General features: G+C 39.4%; 1 protein-coding gene across 2 annotated transcripts in view; it reads right to left on the bottom strand.

Moving 5' to 3' along the window:
• PKD2L2 (polycystin 2 like 2, transient receptor potential cation channel) overlaps positions 1 to 22,250 on the bottom strand; it is a 30,619-nt gene that overhangs the window by 3,842 nt on the left and 4,527 nt on the right. For both annotated transcript variants that reach the window (XR_015732578.1, XM_034403298.3), the window contains exons 3-13: positions 22,101 to 22,234; positions 20,260 to 20,516; positions 19,336 to 19,557; positions 18,051 to 18,279; positions 15,225 to 15,395; positions 14,044 to 14,225; positions 11,458 to 11,578; positions 9,287 to 9,388; positions 5,825 to 5,898; positions 2,589 to 2,628; positions 468 to 532 (exon numbers count right to left, since the gene is read on the bottom strand). Coding sequence is in view for 1 of the 2 variants with exons in the window: in XM_034403298.3 (XP_034259189.1) it covers positions 468 to 532; positions 2,589 to 2,628; positions 5,825 to 5,898; positions 9,287 to 9,388; positions 11,458 to 11,578; positions 14,044 to 14,225; positions 15,225 to 15,395; positions 18,051 to 18,279; positions 19,336 to 19,557; positions 20,260 to 20,516; positions 22,101 to 22,234 (1,597 nt within the window). In the remaining variant the exon portion in view is untranslated. The remainder of the gene's footprint in view (positions 1 to 467; positions 533 to 2,588; positions 2,629 to 5,824; positions 5,899 to 9,286; positions 9,389 to 11,457; positions 11,579 to 14,043; positions 14,226 to 15,224; positions 15,396 to 18,050; positions 18,280 to 19,335; positions 19,558 to 20,259; positions 20,517 to 22,100; positions 22,235 to 22,250) is intronic.

The raw sequence follows: 22,250 nt of genomic DNA, 5'->3' as shown, positions 1-22,250 counted from the left end.
ACACTTGTTTTATGTTAATAACCAAGAGCCATTTTCTTTAGAACCCAAAATGCCTCAGTTGAATTTTCTAAGAACTTTGTATCAAAGGAGGACAACACCTGACCAAAAATAATTAGCATTAACAGTTGCTAATTGCAGCATTATGACTACACAAATATATGGTATGAATTAAAGGCTACATCCCTAAATTTGCATTTGGTGGGTAATGTAATGATGTCTGAGAGCCACATTGAGGAGAAGCAATGTGGGAAGAGCCAAGGTTTTTTTATATTTCAGTCTGGGAATTTTATTTTATAAAATATATTATGATTGTAGCAGGAATTACAGTATATTTTGTGTGAAGATTCCACTTTAAATGTGGAACCTCAAATTGGGGCCCTCAGGTTGATTTCCTGTGGTCTAAAAGGTGAACCCCAGGTCTACAACGACTGAAGACCACTGGGGTTATGATGTAAACAGCAACAAACCTCTGAAAGTCCCTCGCAGAAACTGTATCATACTGTCCTGTGGAAATCTGCCGCCTCATGAGATCCTGCAAAGAGAATTGGTCAATATGATTTAGAATTCAAAAGAAAAAATAAACTGTAATTATCTCTGGGATTGGCAGGTTTTATTTGTTTATCAAATTTGTACGGTTGCTATCTCACAGAAAGTGACTTTGGGCGACGTACAACAATCCAATAAAACAATACATATAAAACAATTGTCATCTAAAAAAAACCTATTGCATTTATTTAAAAACATTAAAAACTATAAAAGCAGAACTAAATAAAAGAAGAAAAACAATAGACAGAAGGATTTGCTGGGTCTGCCTGTTTGCATAACCAGAACTTGAGGGAATTTGAAAGCTCAGGATGAGGCTGACTACATCTCTCCGGGGGTGTGGGGGAGAGGAGGAAAATACAGATTTCATGGCGCAAAAGGCGCCTGCCAAATGTAGCTCTCTAGATCAGGGGTGTCAAACTATCACCCATGGCCGGATGCGTCAGGCACAGGCCACGCCCACCCTAGCTCCGTGAAGGGGAAAAACATCATAAAATGTCATGACGGCAAGGTGACACGGCGAGTTTTGACACCTGTGTTCTGGATGAACATGCCTATTCTATTAGGTCTGGTGGGACAGTCAGATGAGGTTTGGAAGAGGGAGTCCCTTAAATATCCTGGTCCCATGCCATGTAAGTGTTTAAAGATCAACAGCAGCACCTTGAATTGGACCAAAAAGCAAACGTAACTAATGCAGGTTGTGCAGCAGAGGTGTAATGTAAGCTAAGGTAAGGTAAGATAAGGTAATGTACCTAACTGCTTGCACCATTTTGCACCAGATGAAGTTTTCACACAGACCCATGTACAGCACACTGTAATAATCCAACTATATGTCCAGATGACCAGAACATGAGTGACCCTAGTAGGCCACCTTGAGCCAGGAATGAGTGCAACTGGGGCCGAACACAAAGTTGTGCAAAGATATTCCTAGCCACGACTGCTCCTAGTTCCTTGAACAGGAGTCCCAAGCTGCTTTTTCAAAAGACAACTGGACTTTGAAGATGTTTCGCTTGTCATCCAAGAAGCTTCTTCAGTTGTGACTGAATGATGGGGAATTCAGAATTAAAGATGCTTCTTGGATGACAAGCAAACCATCTTCAAGAGAAAAAAAAAGAAAACAAAGACAAGTCCTGTTGCCTTTTGAAAAAGCACCTTTGGGACAAACATGACCTGGATGACGGAATATCTCCCTAGACATTGAGCAGGAGTTATGAGTTTAAGAAGACCCATAGAAATATATGCTTCTCAGAGGACAAGTGGACTAGTTGATGTGCAAAATAAATGTATATACATTGATAAAATATTAAATGGAAGGGTACTTTGGATTTCAGCACATCTGTCCCTAGCAAAGGGAGCAGCCATTTTTAATAAAGAACATTAAATTCCTATACAAAATAGCTAAGTAACAATTCATGAAGTTGATTCTCTTCTAGAATAGAATAGAATAGAATAGAATTTTTTATTGGGCAAGTGTGATTGGACACACAAGGAATTTGTCTTGGTGCATATGCTCTCAGTGTACATATAAGAAAAGATACATTCATCAAGAATCATAAGGTACAACACTTAATGATAGTCATAGGGAACAAATAAGCAATCAAATCATATTAGGAAACAGTCAATCAATAAATTGTAAGGATACAAGCAACAAAATTACAGTCACACAGTCATAAGTGGAAGGAGATGGGTGGTGGGAACGATGAGAAGATTAAATGGAACAAAGCTGAAAACTTTTATTCTAACAGATTAATCAACACAACAGAGACAACCTCGACAGGTCTATGACCCAACAACCACAGTATGTTTCTTGTTAAAGTATTGTGGTATTGTTTGCTTTTCTAAACTGATATTTTATAATCCCTCCCCCTACCTGTTTATGTGTATGCATGTATTATGTACCTATTTACTCTCAGATACGTGCATAAAATCAGATGAAAGTTTATGCAAAATAAATTTGCTAAGTAAATATAACCCACTGAAAACGAATGTCTCCATCCTCTTTTCTTTTCTTTTTTGACAACTGGAAAGAAGCATATGACTCTTACCTTGTCACCAGTTCTGGAGACATCCCTACTTATATCCAGTCTAGAGATGGTCATGCAAAGGGGGAATAAAACCCAAGAATTTATTTAGATACAACATTTTAACGCTCATACAGTACAAAAAAAAAAAAAAGAGAGGTCCTGATGAAATTAATCTAAACTGAAGTAGTGGATATGCTTGTTTGTACTAGACAGGACTGATCATAGGCTACATTGTACATAGTGAATAAAGCCTGCCTCTTGTTGTTTGCTTTAGCTTTTTCCCTGGCGAGTTTGCTGCTCCTGCTTTGTTTTGTCAAAATGAGAAAGCTCCATTGCATCATTGCTAAAGAAGCTCAGGCCCTTTCTGGGTGTGCATGCTTTGATCAGACTGATGGTATGACAGCCCCCCCTGCAGCTGCTGCTGCCTTTCTATCTCACAGTGACATCTATTTCAAGTTGATATGATGCTATTGCCTTCAACATTTTCCATTCCTCATAGTCAGCAACCAATGAAGTAGAGACTGTGGGTGTAAATGAGGATAGGAAAATATTAAATGCAAATGACAAAAATTGACCCCTTCCATCATTGCACAGTACTTAAGTCAGTTTGCCCTCCAACTGTAATTGTATAGTCCCACGATGGTGAACCTATGGCACACGTGCCAGAGGTGGCATGCAGAGCCCTCTCTGTGGGCATGCATGCTGTTGCCAGCTGCTCTTCCAGGTTCCGTCGCACACATGTGCACCGGCAAGGTTAGTCTTCATGCGAAAACCAGCTGGCCAGCGTGCATGTGACCGACGGAACACAGAAGAGAGCAGTTGGCCGGCGTGCATGCGTGCAATGGAACCCAGAAGAGCTGGCCACCGCGCACATGCGCCCAGCTGCTCTCTTCTGGGTTCCAGTGCTCCAGCATGCACACGCATCAATTTCAGCACTCGGTGCCAAAAAAGTTAACAATCACTGGTATGGTCCATTTCAGGCATTCAGTAGCTTGGTTTATTGGTTGTTTTTAATTGGCAAAGAAAACCCAACCACCATGAACTTAAAGAGAATGTGCAATGTATGGATTTAAACTAGCATCTGTCACATTTAGTTCTATAATTCGTTGTTAGTGTTATTATTATTTGATTTGTATGACATTTATTCCAGTTACAGACTTTATAGCTAACAGCCGGAACATGCAATACAAATATAAAAAGGTTTCTTGGCCCCAAGCCACACAGGGCTACCTCAGATAAACCTGATCAGTTGAATTGCACTTAGAAACATATCAAAAATCAATGGAGGGCCCACAGAAAAGATGAAATAATGATCAGGATGGCAACTTTTGGTTAACAAGTGAGCCATTGCATTTTGGACTAATTGGAAGGTTTTGTGTGGTTTTCAACAGCAGCCCCTGTAGAGCTTATTACAGAAATTCAGATAAATTGTGTTAATGACAGCAGTTACTGAATTCAGGTCTCGGGCTCTAGGAAGAGCTGCTATTGGCATACAAAGCAAAGCTGGGAAACGCTTGGCCATTAGGCAGTAGCTAGGCGTAGAAAAGGACTCCCAAGTTGCGGTCCTGCTATCTCAGGCGCAGTTCCACCTTGTTGAGAGACAACCTTGAGCTGGAAGGGAACCATGATGTGCAAACAGCAACTCCATATTGCTAGGGATCAATTTCAACTTGTTTCATTCCATTGGGTTTCCAACAGTTTCCAGATACCTGGGCAAAATGTCCGTGGCTTCTCTGACTGAGCCCAGGTTTACAATATAAAGCTGAAGATTGATAGTATTACATTAAAAAGCTAAAGGTTCTCCTCGCACATATGTGCTAGTCGTTCCCGACTCTAGGGAGTGGTGCTCATCTCCGTTTCAAAGCCGAAGAGCCAGCGCTGTCCGAAGATGTCTCCGTGGTCATGTGGCCGGCATGACTAAACGCCAAAGGCGCACGGAATGCTGTTACCTTCCCACCAAAGGTGGTCCCTATTTTTCTACTTGCATTTTTTATGTGCTTTCGAACTGCTAGGTTGGCAGAAGCTGGAACAAGTAACCGGTGCTCACGCGGCACTAAGGATTCGAACCGCTGAATTGCCGACCTTTCGATTGACAAGCTCAGCGTCTTAGCCACTGAACCACCGTGTATTACATTGTAAACTACCAAATGACCTCTTCCAACAGCTACATATAGATGTTGAAGAACCAATATATGGAATACTTATAAGGAGGCAGCTGTTCCCTCTTACCTCACCAGGTCAGGTATTACAGCAGCTCAGAGTCTCAAACGAGACTTGTGACTGAGTAAATTAATTACTAAGGCATGGGGGGAGGTAGGGGATGAGGAAGAGGTCTTGGTGTCCATATATTGTACAATGCTATAATGAGGGATGACTTTGGTTATTTTTCTGCTAGCGATTCACAATCTCTTCTGCCTTGATAGGACTATAGCAATGGTCAGGATGATACTATAAAGACTCTTTAAGCCACAAGCAGCAGAAAGCCCTTAGTTGAATTAGATCCATGTTCTCATTTTAAGAAGCTAAATTTTGAAATGATGATTTGGAGAGATTTACTGTTTGCAGTTGTGGTTTAGTGTGATGTTTGATAGAATGCCGTGGCTTCTTTGTGGTTTCCTATCTTGGACCTAGGTAGGCAGGTTTTCCAACTTTGTAGGTCAATGGACAGCTTTGAAATAGTGAGAACAGGTAAAGGACCCAGTCCCAACTGGCTATCAAGAGTGGGAAATGGGAATGGCCCATAATAATATGATAAGGTGACTCCTTCTTACCTGCTGTGACCCAGAATCACATATAATCTTTACTTCCAGTAATAGTATTGATCTTGTGATTATACAGGTTACTTTTAGAAAGCAAGCCAGTGAGTGGCTTACCAGCCAGTATTTTATTTGAAAAAGCTCTCACCTGCTCAGAAACACAACAGCAGTAAGCTGAAATAAGAGGGACCTCCTGGAAGGCTAGAGAGAAGGAATCACATTGGTTTGCTGATAAATGAGTGTTTTATGGTTGTCTGGAAGCATCTTGAGAACTTTTTGTGGGAGATAACCTTGGAAATCCCAACCTGCCTTAGTGGCCTTTAAACGTCTTGTTCTCTGACTTAGCTGCACATCAGGATGCCTACTCATCTATCCTGAAGGGTCTCGCTCAGTGGAACAAAAGCATTGGTATCCACCATCCTTTAGGATCACATTTACGAATAAGAAAATTAGCTAGAAAATTAAAGAAAAGTGGCAGTATGCCTAGAATTTGATACCCACTTTTTCAAATATACATCTTCTGCCTCTGGTGCCTGTCTCTTCAGTTTGAGTTTGACTAAAGCTTTATTGTAACCCTAAACAAAAGAAATAAATAGGATTGTTAAATGGAAATAGTTGTGATATCATAGTTGTGATATATACAGGCATCACGCTTCACGTGGGGGAATGTAGGAAACACTAGTAAGGGTACAAAATGATTTTAGCATGCACCAAATTCTGCAATCAAAAAATAACAGTATCCTTTTGTACTGAAAATATAACATATTACAGTTACACATTCCATTTTGCCTTTCAGCTCCAATCCAGGAGCCCTCAAGCAGCCGCATTCACGACAAACCATTTTATATCAAATTTATATTTTGCTGATAAAGAAATAAAGGGAGACAATATTTCAAGCTTTTTAGCTTTCATCAGCTAGCCATACCCTTACTCGGATTCAGACTTGGGCTTCCTCCATGTTAGGCAGTTGAATTAACCTTCTGAGCCACAAGTTCTCCTCCATTCATCAGCTTGAGCCAGGGGAAAGATTAAGTGTTTATCCCACATGTTGGGGTAGATCAGGTGTCTCGATAAACACTTAATCTTTCCCCTGGCTCAAGCTGATGAATGGAGGAGAACTTGTGGCTCAGAAGGTTAATTCAACTGCCTAACATGCAGGAAGCCCAAGTTTGAATCCAAGTAAGGGTATGGCTAGCTGATGAAAGCTAAAAAGCTTGAAATAGATCTATACTAGTCTCCCTTTATTTCTTTATCAGTAAAATATAAATTTGATATGACCAATGGAAGAAAAATTGAGTAACATTAGTAGTAGCTAAGTCATCTCTACACAGTTTACAGGTGAAAGAACATCTGAGTTACACAAAAAGCCAAGGCAGCATTTATGATTATAAGCACAAAAAGGCAAATCTTTGGTTTAGAATAATGCCAGTCGCTCTTTAACTTTTCTTTGTTTGCTGCTCATTCTGTTGAACATTTCAAGAGAACATAAATGATAAATGACATACCGTAATATAGCCCTTGCGCTGGCTATTTAAAATAATTTGCATGGATTAAGTAAATTATTTTAGGATTAATTGGGATTGGAATGGAGAAAAAAGTTTTAATATCAATATGAGGGAAGAGTGCATTTTTAATTGTATGGAGTATGGACTACCTAAAGTGCCCAATAATTGAACAACTGAAAGACAGTTAGTCTGAGTGGAAAACTTAAGTAAAAAGAAAAAGCCAACTCAATAAAAACTCTTCAAAATATTGGACTTATTTGTGCCACTAAAGATCTTCTTGAATATTCAATTATGCAAACCATGGATTTATTTACTGGATTTTTATCACATCTTTCTTTCAGAAATGGCTCTATGGATGGCTTAAAATAAAATAAAGAAACATCAAATATAAAAAATCTGAAAACACAAAGCCAAACAAGTAAAAGTGATATGAAATATGATACAAAAAATTACATTATAGGTAGACCTTGAGTTATAACCATAATTGAGCCCATAATTTCAGTCATAGGTCATGATGGTCATTAAGCAGGTGATCATATAATTCCACTTGATTGAACAACTTTTGAAGGAATCATTAAACAAATGTAATATAAATAATTGTTTGCTATTGGGCCTTTTTTAGCCAGACACTTGAAGTAAACAAATCACTGTCAATTGAAGTGTTGTTAAGAAAGGATCCCACAACACTTCAGTTTCCAGCAAAAATGTCATAAGTTGTGGTCATGTGACCAGAATGCTGCAAATGACTGTAAATGAGGTTGGTTGATTAGTATTCAAAAATGCAGTCACATGCCTACATGGGGAGTGCCAGTCATCAGAACTTCAAATCCAGATCATAAGTAGCTTTTTGGGGATCCATTGTAACACTGAATGATTGCTAAGTGACCAGTTGTAAGTTGAGAACTACCTATAATTATATAAACATCTTCATTTGGTATCACAACTTCTTTGGGAAAAATGTTCCACAAGTAGGTATCACTAACAAAGGGATCCTAACCACAACACTTCAGTTGACAGAGATTTGAAACTAGGATCTCTGAAGGAAATCTCAGTGTTCAGATAACTTAAAGGTAGCATTTTGTAAAATTTTATAATTGAGGACTGGTATTTTGAAACTGGACTTGGAAGCAACCTGAGAATTGGGGCAGCTGAGAAAGCACCAGTTTTTGTTTGAAACACTCAGTTCTATTTTAAGGATGTAATGATTCTATTCTGGACCAACTGAAATTTCCTCATCCGTGTTATTGGTAATTGCACACAATAGGTATTTTGCAGTGAGGAAAACAGATGATTACCAAAGCACAGATCATTGTTGTCATTTTTTTTTCCAGTTAGATAATAAAGTTGGCATATGGGAAAGATGCTTTAAGCCCCAAGAATCACAAGAAGATTTATGAGACTCTCATAAATCTGAAATCTTGAAGAAAATGTGAGTCCCATCTACCACAAACTCATCACCCCACATTTAAGTGGCTAAATTGGCCCCTGAGAACACCACTGATTTGTCTAGTTTGAGTCTCCGTTCATTCTCAACCAAACTGATGATGATTCTGGACAGTCCCAGCATCTCTGAGAATGAAAACAAAGCAGGTCATTCTTCACAAATTGGTGGAGCTTCAGAGCAACCCTCTGGACGATCTCTCTTAGCACTTTCACAAACGAAGCTAGACAACATATGAGAAAGAACAAAACCTCCTGGAATTCAAAAGCAGCAACTATCTTGCAGTAACTATCCAGAAATAGTACTACTGTTAGAAAATGCCTCTCCCACACAATCCAAAGGGTTTCTGAAGAATCACCTGGCTTGTGCTCCTACAGACATTCTCTACAGAAATTTAACTCCGCAGGACGAACGAGCAAGTAAATGTATGATTTCTGCATGTTCATTTCTATATTAATAATATTACAATATCATAAATCGTGGTCAAAAGAAAAGGTTTAAAGACGCCTTCAGATCAGAATATGGGCAACATTATCCCAAGATAGATAGTTTTGATTTATATGGAAATCCACTCTAAGGTCTAGGGGACCGAAGAGAAATTTTACTTTCTTTCACAGACAGCAACAAAACATTCCTCCTTTTATTCTGTAAAGTATCAATGAAGGTCTACTCACTGCTATTCATGTGCTCCAAAAAACAATTCAAGAAATGGTTCTTCCAGAAGTTGTGAATGCTCCAACACTGGAAGTTTTTAACTAGATGTTGGATAACCATTCGTCTGAAGTGGTGTAGGGTTTTCTGCCTAAGCAGGGGGTTGAACTAGAAGACCTCCAGGATCCCTTCCAACTCTGTTATTCTATTCTATTCTAAATACAATTTCTTGTAATGCAAGAAATGTTCAAAGCATTTGTTAAAGCATTGAGAAAAACAGTTATCAGTAACATTTAACTATTCCTTGAACTAAACATTACAATGTAGCCAGAATATAAATGAGCAGGACATGGTTTAAGTTCTTACCTGTTTTATAAGATCGCTGATCTCAAATTCTCTGCTTGGAATTACTGAAAAGTCAGCTTTCACTTCAGAGTATGTATCGTTAATGATTGCCAAGAACATGTTCTACATGGAGGGAGGAAAACAATATGAACAAACAATGCATAAATATGCAAGAATCTCAAAGATGTTCCAAAGCTAAGCATATCAATTCCAGGATAATCAATAATACAGACCAGTGTTAAACTTTTTTTTTAAAATAGAGCATTCATATTAGAATATATCATGTTTATAGTAGCCTAGCTCAGTGTTTCTCAATCTTGGCAACATTTAAGATGTGTAGACTTCCAATTCCCAGAATTCAGCAGCTAGCATTTTCTTACTGCACAGGCAGCAAAGAAGTGAATCTTGTTGGTTGGCTTCCCTGATTGTTACTTATCATTTGCACAGTAACAATACTTTTATTGTTAACCTGATGAGGATTCAGGACTCAGTCTGAAGTCTGACCTTATCCAAGAAGTTCAAAGCAAGCTTCACAACCAATATTACTCATGAGATCTGGCCACTGGAAGAATTTTGCCCAAACCTGTCACTCTGAATGAAAGCAAGAATACTTCCGAGATGGGTATGGGGTTTTGCCCAGTGTACCAGTTGAAGCTGAATATCTGGTGGGCTTATCCAGAGCTAATTTATTCAGAAGGAAACATTGTCTTTTTTAAAAATCTCAATAAATTATAGCAATAAAAACCCTGACCCTGAACAGTTTAATTCACTTGGAAAGGCGAAGGTTGACTTTACTTTGATTTTCTCATCTTCTTAGGTCTCAGTAAAAATCATGACCAGCATTTTTATCCTTGAGGGTCATGCCTGCTTTCACATGAACTATCCCTAACGATAACCCCAAGATTAATCTGAGAAAATTAGTGGAGCTACTTAATAAAAACAAAAACCCAATCTCCCATATCCAACTCCAATATTCTAATTTCACTTTTTGAACCAGAAGTTATACATGTAATGGGAGCAGGGATACCTTTACCAAATATTACAATTTTCAGAAAACATTTGATATTCTTGGGAGAATACACACTGATTCGTTTATAACACTGTAGAGCTAAGCATTATATTCTTCTGCATCTGTGAAAGGTACATTTTTACTGGGAAACAGGCTATCCTTTACAGGGATTTGAATGCTGGTGAAGTGTTTTTCACACCTGAAGAATTAGAAGAATTAGCTACACCTACTGAAAAAATGCTCTGAAGCAATTGTGCCACTGATCAGATTTTTGACAATGATAGGTATTAGGATTAGGCAAGAATGACCCATATCATTACAGGTATTCTGAGTCTTTCAGATTCAAAATCCCTTTATTCACCACAAATTTCAGGATTAATCATCTCTCCATCTTATCAGAATCTTATTTATTTGCTCTTTATTTGTTAAATTTATTTGCTGCCTATTTCATTGTAGAGCTACTCTAAATGGCTTACAGTAATAAAAAAGAAGAAAATGAAAGGAACGTAAACAGAAGTAAAATAATATAGCCCACAAAATAAACAATGAAAAAGGAACACAATGATTAATATCTCAATATGCAAACCAAAAAGATGGATGGGCAGACAGTAGAGAGTGGGAAGGGGAGGTGGAGTCTGCCATCAATCCAGCAGCCACTTCCAACGAGGAATTCCCCATTTGGTCCCCAGCTCAACCAGCAGAGCCAGGACTTCTTAGCAATAGCAATAGCACTTAGACTTACATACTGCTTCACAGTGTTTTATAGGCCTCTCTAAGCAGTTTACAGAGTCAGCATATTGCCCCCAACAATCTGGATCCTCATTTTACTGACCTCAGAAGGATAGAAGGCTGAGTCAACCTTGAGCCTGGTGAGATTCGATCTGCCAAATTGCAATCAACTGGCAGTCAGCAGAAGTAGCCTGCAGTATTGCACTCTAACCACTGCGCCACCACGGTTCTTAGGCTTATAAATAGGATTACATTCTTAGAGGTTAGGATTATGTATTTTAGAGTCCACTTAAAAAGTGACGTTAATTATGGGCCTCTCCACACTTTGCAATTTCTTCACCAACACCAGATAGACAACATGTATCTTTTATCCAATTGTTGTCAGGATGTTTGCAGCCCTGGCAAAGTAATCCCAATTTTGTAAACTGATTCAGTTATCCAAGACTGCACTTACCAGCAAGACAAAGAATACAAAGAATACAAAGGTGATGAAGTAAATTGGTCCAAGAATTCGATTGGCATGTTCTATGTCGGCAAAATTAAAATCTCCAAGTACAATACGAAACTGGGTAAAACTTAGGAGGAAGCAAAAAATATACTAAGCATGATATTCTATGATTCACACTAAGGTTGCAATCCTGTATAGTTATTTGGTACCACTGAACAGAGAACTTATTTTGGAGTTAACATAGTTATGATACTTGTGTAAACTATTCTGCAATAGATAACTGATACTAAATTTACTAATATGAAGAACCATTGATTACTAGTGAGTTACTATCATTAGTTTACAAGCCTATCTTTGGTCAAATTGGGCCAAATAATTTCTTACTATTTTAGATATTGGCCAACAAATCTCCTAAAGCTGTCAATGATATGCAAAAAACTGAGGAAGATATTTTGGAAAAAAAAGTAATATCATGACACTGGTTATGTCCTGCTTGCAGAGCTGCACAAAGTAACACCTATTCAATTTGTTTCTGAAAGTTATCTAAATTGGAAAATAATTTACTTGGAAGGAAACCGTGAATTGAATATGAAAAGGGTGAAATGATGTGCAGAGAAAATTATAAAGGGCACAAGTGTGTATATTTGTGTTTAGCTCTCCCTTGCCAATTGGGTACTCATGTACTCATATACATTTCCCATGTTATTTGCTAGACCTCCTGCCCTCCCTACTTAATATTCTTGAAATATTAAAATTCATTAAATAGCAAGATGGGGTGCTGTAAAGCAAAATATTAACCTCCAGAATGCTAATAGTCTAGCATCTCATTTTGGCTCCAAGGTATTCTTGGCCCAAGGGAAAAATGTCTGTGGTAGTCACATGCTTTGTTAACATGTTCACTTCTCCCTAGCCAACCACCCTTAAAACAACTGGCAAGGAGTAGAGGATCACTCTGATATAGGGATGATATAATTTCCCCAAGGGGCCGCAGGAGAAACTGGGATTGTTGTGGAAGGCCACCACTGCTGCCCTGCCTCCACCCTGTCCCCGTCCCCCACCCCACTGCCCCAGGCTGGATAGAGACACTCAAATGAATCTGTATGTAGCCTGTGGACTGTAAAATGCCTGTGATGGAAGATTTCCAAAAACTATTTTGCTTTTCTAATTCACCCATTTTGAGAAGGGTTCATGGAACTCAGAAGCCTCAGGTAATCCCAGAACTCCACAAGAGGCTACTATAGGAAGTCTCAGTTTTACAACTGTTCACTTAATAACAGTTCAAATTAACGACTTTGGAAGGGATGCTTTACAGCCTGTAAAGCATTTTTAATTGTCATAAAGCAGTACTTCCCAGCAGTCACATGACCATGATCTGGGTGGTTAGCAACCTGCTTGCTTTTACAACCATTTGCCACAACCTCCACAATCATTTGATCGCTATGTAATCTTCTCTGCCAGCATACCCAGAAAGTCAATTGGGAAGTGCTGTTGCCTGCTCAGAAAAATCCCTCTTATTTTGGGGCGCTGACTTTCTCTCATCTCTGGGAGCTGAAATCCTTCAGTAAGCAGCTCTTTCACGTTGAAAAAGTTGCCTGCCAAAGAATTGAGCTCCATGACTGCTTGGATTTGAACTCTGAAATACAAGCAACCAAAGACCTCAAATCCTTCAGCAGGCAACCTTTTGTTTTTGCTTTAAAAACAGGAAATATTTAATATAAAAGAAATGATTACTAGACACAAATGATTTCCTTGCTCTGATACATTACAATTTTGCCATTGGGAAAGTAGAATAATAATAAGAGAAGAACTGTAGAAGGATATTCATGTTAATGGTTTTCATATGTACAACTGTTAGAAAGATATAAAGTAAGTGAAACAATTTTTGGTTTTGAACAATGCAAGATTGAATTTGAGATGGAATTGTATATAAATGAAGATCATGTTATTGCTAACATGTATAAACTTGAAATATGAAGCAGAAGAAAGAATGTATGATAAAATAGCCTTAAACTGATTATAATATACACATAGAGATTAGTGGGAGAACAAATGGTCGAAAGGATTGAAGTTTACACTATGGTATATGAATTTGTATAAAACGATGCATTGTTGGTACATATCACTGAATTTTTTTTTTCAAATGTATGCTGAAAATATAACCACAAAGAAGATATGTTTTACCATGCTTGTAACCTGTAAAAAACATCCAGAAAATGTTGGCTTCAATTACATACAGCAATACAGAAGATTTTAAAAACATCTATATAACTGAAACCAGAGCCAATTACAGGAGGGGGGAATTGATGAATAAGCATCTGGAAAAAAATTATGACACTTTGGTTTTATATATGCTGACTGCAGAAAGGATAGTGCATGCAGTAGGAGTGCTATAATTACAGTTGTTGAGCAAAGCAGTCACATAATGTCCCACTTAATGACTGCTTTGCTCAAAGACCAAGTTTCCTATCCCAATTGTGCTTGTAAGTTGACGAACAGCTGCACCAAGTATTTCATGTACCTTAGCCCTCCTCTAAAGAAAATCCTGTCCTAACAGTGAAACTACCGTATTAGATAACGTGGAAAGTTCCATACATGCAATTCTGAAAAGTGGAAAACTCATCCACTTGTGACCCAAAGACCAGGTAGCCCAGCTGTGCATATGCAAAGAAGATGATAAAAAACATGATGGCAAATCCTATGATGTCTTTAGCACAACGGGACAGAGTAGAAGACAGCTGAGTCATTGTCTTGTTAAAACTTATGTATTTAAATATCTGGAAGACAAAAAAATAGAGGGCATTATAATGTGGCTCAGACCCAACTCTACCACATACTCTTAAATCTTAAAAGAGTTTTCACATCTCTCTCAGGAAATCAATATTAAACTGTAAAACCAGTTAGATTGAGATTAAAGAACTAAAGGAAAGGGATTTATAGAAGTATTTCTGTTACATTCACAGGTTATTTCTCTGAATGTTCTAGACTGTCCCAGCTAATCACCGATTTGTCAGCTTCTAGTCCATTTCTAGCCCTGATTAATAAGGCCTGGTCATAACCTTTAGAACCCTCAGACTACAGCCTACTGTATCTGAAGGAGCTTCCTCAGCATGAGTTGCAGGTTACGATATCAATCGGAACCAGAATTTTCATTATTAAGCTAAGTGATCATTAAGTGAAACATCATGTGGCCATGCCACTTAATGACAGCAGCCCTGGTTGTGATCATTAGGCAAGGACTGCATGTGACTCTGGCATGAGAAGAAGTGATGAAACTGTCCAGTGGTGGGTTGCCCTTGGTTCGGACCGGTTCGCAAGAACCGGTAGTAAAACTGGCGGGAGGCTCCGCCCACTGACCCCAACGTCATCAGGAAGCCTCTGTGCATGTGCAGAAGCTTCTGTGCATGCGTGCAGCCCCGTTGCAAACCAGTAGTAAAGCTAAGTACAACCCACCCCTGAAACTATCCCAGAATAGCAGGGAGGCAGGTGATGCTATAGAGTAAGGGCAGACAGGTGTTTTTTTAAAAAAACTTAGTTTATTATGCCACTGGCTCTATTATGACTTCTTATTCTCTGTCACCATTTTGATAAAGCAAAAAGAGCAGCCACATTCCAGGATAGAAACCTGATCACATTAGCATGAGTGAGAAAAAAAAATGCAAATGTTCCTTAAACTTTACAATGGGGTTAGAATGTTTTGTTCTCTTTTTATACTCTGTTGTGATTAACTTAAAAAACACACACATTATGACACCAAATTAGGTTAATAACAGTACCTTTATCCATGCAAAGAAGACATTCACTGAAATCATATTATTATAACGGGTCTGCCAAAATCCAAGGAAATAAAAGTCTGGATAAGAATCTGAATTGGAGAGCAGATTTTCCATAAGCCTGGATACCTCAATCGTTCGATAAACATTGAAAGCAATAGCAAACAAGGATAACTGAATGAGGGAAAAAGCAGAGGGTTGTAAGGCTACAATTGAGAAAATCAATTTATGGCTGCAAATCACATATTTATTAATATTACAGAATGTAGGTAAAATACTTTTGAGAATTCCATGACTTTATAAAACATCATACTCTGCTATTCAGTATTTTAGTGTTTAGTGATTTTTTTTCTAAAGGGAAGCCTTTCTAAACTAGTAATAAAATCCATTTGTTTGACACTTTATATGAGCTGCCTTTTGCAAAATTACCGTGAAGGCAGCCAACAACTATAGTCCAAATTAAAACATAGTATAAAGGCAACAGTATAAGAGCCTTGATAGTACAGTGGTCTAAGCACCCTGTTATTAACACAGCTGCCTGCAATTTACTACTGGTTCGAATCTCTCCAAGGCTCAAGGTTGACTCAGCCTTCCATCCTTTCTAAGGTAGGTGAAATGAGGACCCAGTTTGTGGGGGCAATAAGCTGACTTTGTATAAATATACAAAAGTATGAAGACTATTGCTTAATGCATTGTAAGCCGCCCTGAGTCTCCGGAGAAGGGCGGCATATAAATCAAATTAAAAAACAAACAAACAAACAAAAAAGGCAGAAAGCAAAACAAAATATCAATCAATAATTCCTGTGATGGCCACCCATTATCCGTCAGTGCCATAAGTACTCTGGAACACATAGTAGTACTGACTTTAGTTGCTTTCAAAATATAAGGAGGACAGGAGCCACGTGTACCCCCAAGTGGGGAGGGACAATATTACAAAACATGGGAGCTGCTAGAGAGAAGGCCTAGTGTACTAGAAGGGAATATATGTAGCTCAGGGTTGAACATGGGCTCTTTGGTGCTCCAGCTTCTAACCCTCTCTGAATCAAGATGTCCTGAGGACTAACTCATCCCTGATCAGCATTCGGCTGGTCTACTATAATGAATTTTATATGGGGCTGCCATGGAGACAATATAGAAATTGCAACTGATACAGTATGAGTCACAGTGTCTAAATTGCTGTTCTGGGCAGAATACCAATTTTAAAATTGCTCCACTGGTTAACAGAACGGTTCTAGGCCCAACTCTAGGCTGAGCATTATTTTAAATGGCAAAGCACCAGGATACACCAGGTAATCTTGAATCTGCCCATCCAGACAGGACACTTGGTAACAATCTCTCTCCATGAGTGGTGTATGAATTTGGATCACACAATGTTTCTGGCCCAGCAGGGCCTAATGGCCACAGCCACTCTGTCTTGTCAGGAATGCCCCAAAGTCTCTTCCTCCCCATCCAGGGACAAACAGCCCCCACACTGGGCACGTACCTTGAAAGCTTCACTTGTACAGCACAGGATAGGAATGTAAAGATGGGTATCATTACCATACAGATAATACCAAACCCTAAACTGGTGAATGACCTCACCCAGTGGTTTCATATAAATGTTAAACAGGAGAGAAGTAGGCGAGGGGCCGTGAATGTGATCTCTCTGTCTCCTCCTGTCAACACTGACAGCAAGCTGTCTGACTAGTTAATTGTTCTCATTGTTAGGAAGTTTCTCCTTAATTCCAGGTTGCTTCTCTCCTTGATTAGTTTCCATCATTTCTTGTGCTGCCCTCAGGTGCTTTGGAGAATAAATTGACCCTCTCCTCTTTGTGGCAACCTCTCAAATACTGGAATATCACTATCATGTCACCCCCTAGTCCTTCTTTTCTCTAGACTAGCCAAACCCAAATCCTGCAACTGTTCTTCATATGTTTTTGCCTCCAGGCCTTTCATCATCTTAGTTGCTCTTCTTTGCACATTTTTTTTCTGAATTGAATCAACCACTGGGTAAGGAGGTGAAGCATTGCAACACAGTGCCTCCCACTCTCAACCCCTGCAATTAGTCCAGAAGGATGCCATGAACTTGGTCTGAAAACAGACTGCGACAGGTTCAAACAACTTATTTCCTCCAGGAACCTCTTTGTCACCTTTTGGCTGCCATAACAACCCAGGAGGGGCCATGAACGAACAAACAGGTGGTTGAGTTGACAGCCTGGAGAACTTTGTCCACTTCCTCTGGAATCAGAGAATTGAACTCAATCTAGATAACCCCACGAGACTATGTTCTGGAGATTTCCCTTGAGCCTGTCTCTGATGAATTTGAATGACTTTATCTGTCAAACAATATAACTATGTCTCAAATAATCAAGCTCCTGGCCCCACACAATGAGACACTCTGAAAAGGGCCACTTAGTAGCTGTCACCAGACACAGTGAGGGCAAATAATAGTGTTTTGTTGCCTTTATTACCACAATGTAGGGCCAAATATGGGCTCTAACTTGTGATTGGTCAGGGTCCCTCTTTCTGTAATGGCTTTCCAGGCATTGCTTCTGGGACTTCATCTCTCAGAGATCCTCAGAGAACCAAGGTGCAATTTTTTGCATTGTTCTCTTTCTTTGTTCTTTAGTGTTCCAAAACAGAGCAGTCCCTTATGGCAAAACTTCCTCTGATTCATGACTTCAGGCTTTACCTTTCATTGGACCAATGTACGTTATGCCCTCAAATAGGACAGTCAAGGCAGATAGATAAGATGGTAGGTAGGTAGGTAGATACCGTCCTCTTATCCACCTTGGCATCAGTTAAAAAACCCATTTTCTACATCAGTGACATGGAAATGCTGAAACTTACCAAGAGCAATAACATATCCAACCAATTCCAAGCATCTCTAAAATAATCTCCTTTCAGTTTTTTCATTTTTATAAACTCTTGAATGAGGAATGTGAAGATGAAAAGACAGAAGATGACTTCGCAGGAAGCTAGAAAATAATCATAATAGGTGACGTATCTGAGAAGTTTTACAGAGTGGAACTGCCAAGAAGGGATTACACCACCTGTTGCAGGAAACTCCATAGTCAGCCTGTGAAAGTAAAACAAAAAGATGCTCTCTGTGTATCCGGGAGATGGAGGGTGATGTCCCACCTCCTAAAATGTAAGCTAAATGAAACTATGACAAAACCCACCCCAAGAATAATGGTGTTCCTGTTATTTCAACTTTGTGTAACTAATGATTATAGCAGTTTGTTGATTTTTAATTATACAAATTTTGGTAATATGAATTTTGATGATGATGATGATGATATGTATACATACCAAGTAAAAAAGAAAAAAACCCAGCATAGGATAACGGAAAGGAGATCTTCATGGAATTCCTGTCTTAAGGAATGCAGTTCCACAGAGGCATGGAGCACTAAGGAACAATTAAGACAGGGATAATGCCAGGAGTCCAGAATGAAGAAGTTGAGTTTTGAATTGACAGAATCAGAGGTGATATTCAGCAGGTTCTGACCAGTTCTGGAGAACTGGTAGCGGAAATTTTGAGTAGTTCGGAGAACCGGTAAATACCACCTCTGACTGGCCCTGCCCCCATCTATTCTCTGCCTCCTGAGTCCCAGCTGATCGGGAGGAAATGGGGATTTTGTAGTAACCTTCCCCTGGAGTGGGGTGGGAATGGAGATTTTACAGTATCCTTCCCCTGCCACGCCCACCAAAACATGCCACACCCACCAAGCCACACCACAGAACCAGTAGTAAAAAAATTTGAATCCCCCCCTGGACAGAATGTAATGAGCAGGTAGAGGCAGAAGAATGAGATGTGGACTGCAATTTTAAAGAGTATGTTCTAGAAGAAAGTAGAAGCTTGATATGTAAATAGGAATTAAAGATGGAGAAGCTCTAGACCTGAAGAACCCTGAATGAAGGAGAGTGTCTACAAGAAAGGGCGAAGGAAATATCTGGGTACAATCGTTATTTCCAGTCAAAATTGTAACTGCTTGAAAGTCTCAACTTCCCATGCTATTTTAATGAGTACTTTTTAAGTGGAACTCAATCAAGCCTTCCCCAACAACGCAGGTATTTCAGTAGATTTCTCTCAAAAGTAGGACATACATAAAACAGAGGAATGAGAAGAGCTCACCTGACTATGCAGAAGAGGTTAACATTAGCATTGTACATTGAAAAATCAATGAAGACAACCCTTGTTCCTCGAGTGATCCAGCTGTGTTCCTTGAGGAAGGTCACCATCTGTAAACTTTGGTCCTTTGATTTGCTCAGGGTGAACATAAATCCTCCGGTACTATATAGGCCAATAAGGCCCCAATGCCAGGGAGCTAGAGTAGCAGAAGTGTAATAGTGCCACCTGGTGGACAGAAGAATATGAATCTGGTATTTTACAATTAAATGTCATAGTTTTCCTACAGTAAATAGTAAAGCATTTGTCATTAGTGCAAATGGAAGTCCTTTTCCCCATACAAATGCAGATAAGGAGGAAGACACAATCAGGACCGAAGTACAGGTACAAAAATTATAAAAATTCATTTAGTGACCATTCGAAGTTCCAACAGCACTGAAAAAAAGTGACTTACGACCATTTTTCAAACTTACACCCACTGCTCCATAGTCACATGATCCAAATTCATATACTTGGCAACTGACTTGTATTTATGATGGTTGCAGTATCCTGGGGTCAGGTGATCACGTTTTGCAACCTTCTAACAAGCAAAGTCAATGAGGAAACCCAGAGTCACTTAACAACCATGTTACTAAGTTAACAACTGCAGTGATTCACAATTGTGGTAAGAAAGGTCATAAAATGGGGAAAACTCACTTAATAACCATCTTGCTTAGCAACAGAAATTTCAGACTTGAGCTTAGCAGAAAGTTATTGAATCAGCTCACAAGCATGCATTGTTTCGGAGTTTGAACAATTTAAATAATGAAATAATGGGATTTGTCTGAGAGGAAGTCGAATCCCAGGATCAATCTGAATTTTTAAACTACATGTGAAATGAAGGCATCAGGAAAAAAAACTAAACAAACCTGAGATGCAATTTATACTTACGCGGAATCATTTTTAAAGCCAAAGCTTTCTCTGTCTTCATGGTTGTTGCTATACTGCCCATAGCATTCTCTCATAAATGCACGAAAAGAAGGATAGACGGAGCAAGTGTTGTTACGGACTTTCAATTGCCGGATCTGAGCTACTCCGAGGAGTAAGTTCTCATAGTAGATATGGCTACTATTTCTGTAGCTACTTGTGGAATTTTCAGTATACCAGGTGTTCCAATAAAGGCCGTCCAGAAGTGGGCCTTCTAAAAACTATATTACATGAAAGAAGTTATTCATTTGCTTTTTCATAGAACAACCCCATCCTTTCAAACTCATTTTCAAGGAGTCTAACATATCTGAATGCTCATGGGCAGAATGGGAAACCATCCAAGCCTTGGGGAACGGTGTGTTTATCTTATTTGGCTTTACATCCATCTTGCCAAGGAAAATGTAACAAAATCAACTGTCACATCACTTGATGACATTTAGACATACAGAATCTCTTAGTATTATTTTGAACAGTATTTTGAATTTTATTTCCAGGCAAGACCTATACCCGTGATGGCAAACCTATGGCACGCGTGTCCAAAGTGGCACGCGAAGCCATGTCGCCTGGCATGTGCGGCCTTACCTGTTTGCCTTCCGGGTTTCTAGTGCGCATTCGCGTATGACAATCAGCTTTCCTTCGCGCATGCAGCAGTGCCAAAAACTGGTGTGCGCATGCATGCCGGCCAGCTGATTGTCGGCTGCGCATGTGGACCAGAACCCAGAAGTTTGGCTTTTCAATAAGGAAATCCCTTTGCGTGTGCGGCAGTGCCGAAAACTGGCCTGTGCATGTACGCCAGCCAGATGATCATTGGGTGTGCATACGCGCTAGAACCCAGAAGTTCGGCTTCTCCAGAGTGTAGCCCTGACCAGCGTGCACACGCGCAACGTTTCTGTGCGACTTTTTTGGCACTCGGTGCAAAAAAGTTCACCATCACTGACCTATACACATCTGTTCAGAAGCAAACCCCTCAGGCTTATTTCAGCTAAACCTGCTCATAATCTAAACTTTTAAAAAATCTTGTTCATAATCAATCTTGTGTGAACATGATCCCCTCCCGCCTTCTTGTATGAAGGATTGTTCCCACAGCCCTTTGGCCTACTACAGAGCATCCTTTGCATATTGAATATCCGGTCATCAATCTTTTAAATCTCTAGTCTGGAAGGGGAAGACTTCCTGCCTACAATCCTGAAAAGCCACTAGAAGTCTAAAGACTGCATGCAGACTGTCAGTTGCCTACTCCCAAACTAAGCCAGAATTTAACTGCAGTATGTTGAACAATCCAAAAACCATGGATGGGTTTGCACACTGCCCTAAGCCATAGGATGGATTATTGGCTTTGGATAGATATAACAAAGCTTAGTCAGCTTCAGTCTTGCAGATAACCAAATTATTCATGATTGGTTTTAGACAATTCTGGATTTACTTGGTTGCTTCTGTCCCTCTGTTGGGACTGGAATTGATCAGAGAAAGCAAGGCCCCCAATAAATAAATAACTTCATTGTCATTCTATGTGTATACACAGTATATCCATACAATGAAATTCACTTAACATCCAAAGACCAGGTCCAACACACATAACAATCCCCAAACTCACCCCCACCCACCACAAATTCCCCACCCCTAAACCACCCAAACATCCACACAACAGACCAAGTAATTGCACCAAACGGGAGGATTTTGAGCAAAGGCTTCTGAAATACCCAATGAACTGGAGCCAGTCCTCAGAACAATGGCCAAACCAAAGATAACTATGGTATAACTGTGCAGGAAACCAATGTTTTTGAAAGATGGAAAGGGAACTTTACCTCCCAAAAGTCGGTGATGCTGCCCATAGTTTTGAAGATTGTCTTATCTTTATCTGAGACAGGTGTTTCCAAGAAGAGATTGGCCATTACTCTGTTTAGGTAATACATATCTGTGCTCACCATCCCAAATGTCACTGCAGAGAAAAATAG

Source organism: Pantherophis guttatus, chromosome 2 (genome assembly GCF_059756535.1).
Source record: "Pantherophis guttatus breed Tessera chromosome 2, ASM5975653v1, whole genome shotgun sequence".
Lineage (NCBI taxonomy): Eukaryota > Metazoa > Chordata > Lepidosauria > Squamata > Colubridae > Pantherophis > Pantherophis guttatus.
This window is presented reverse-complemented; position numbering and strand designations above follow the sequence as displayed.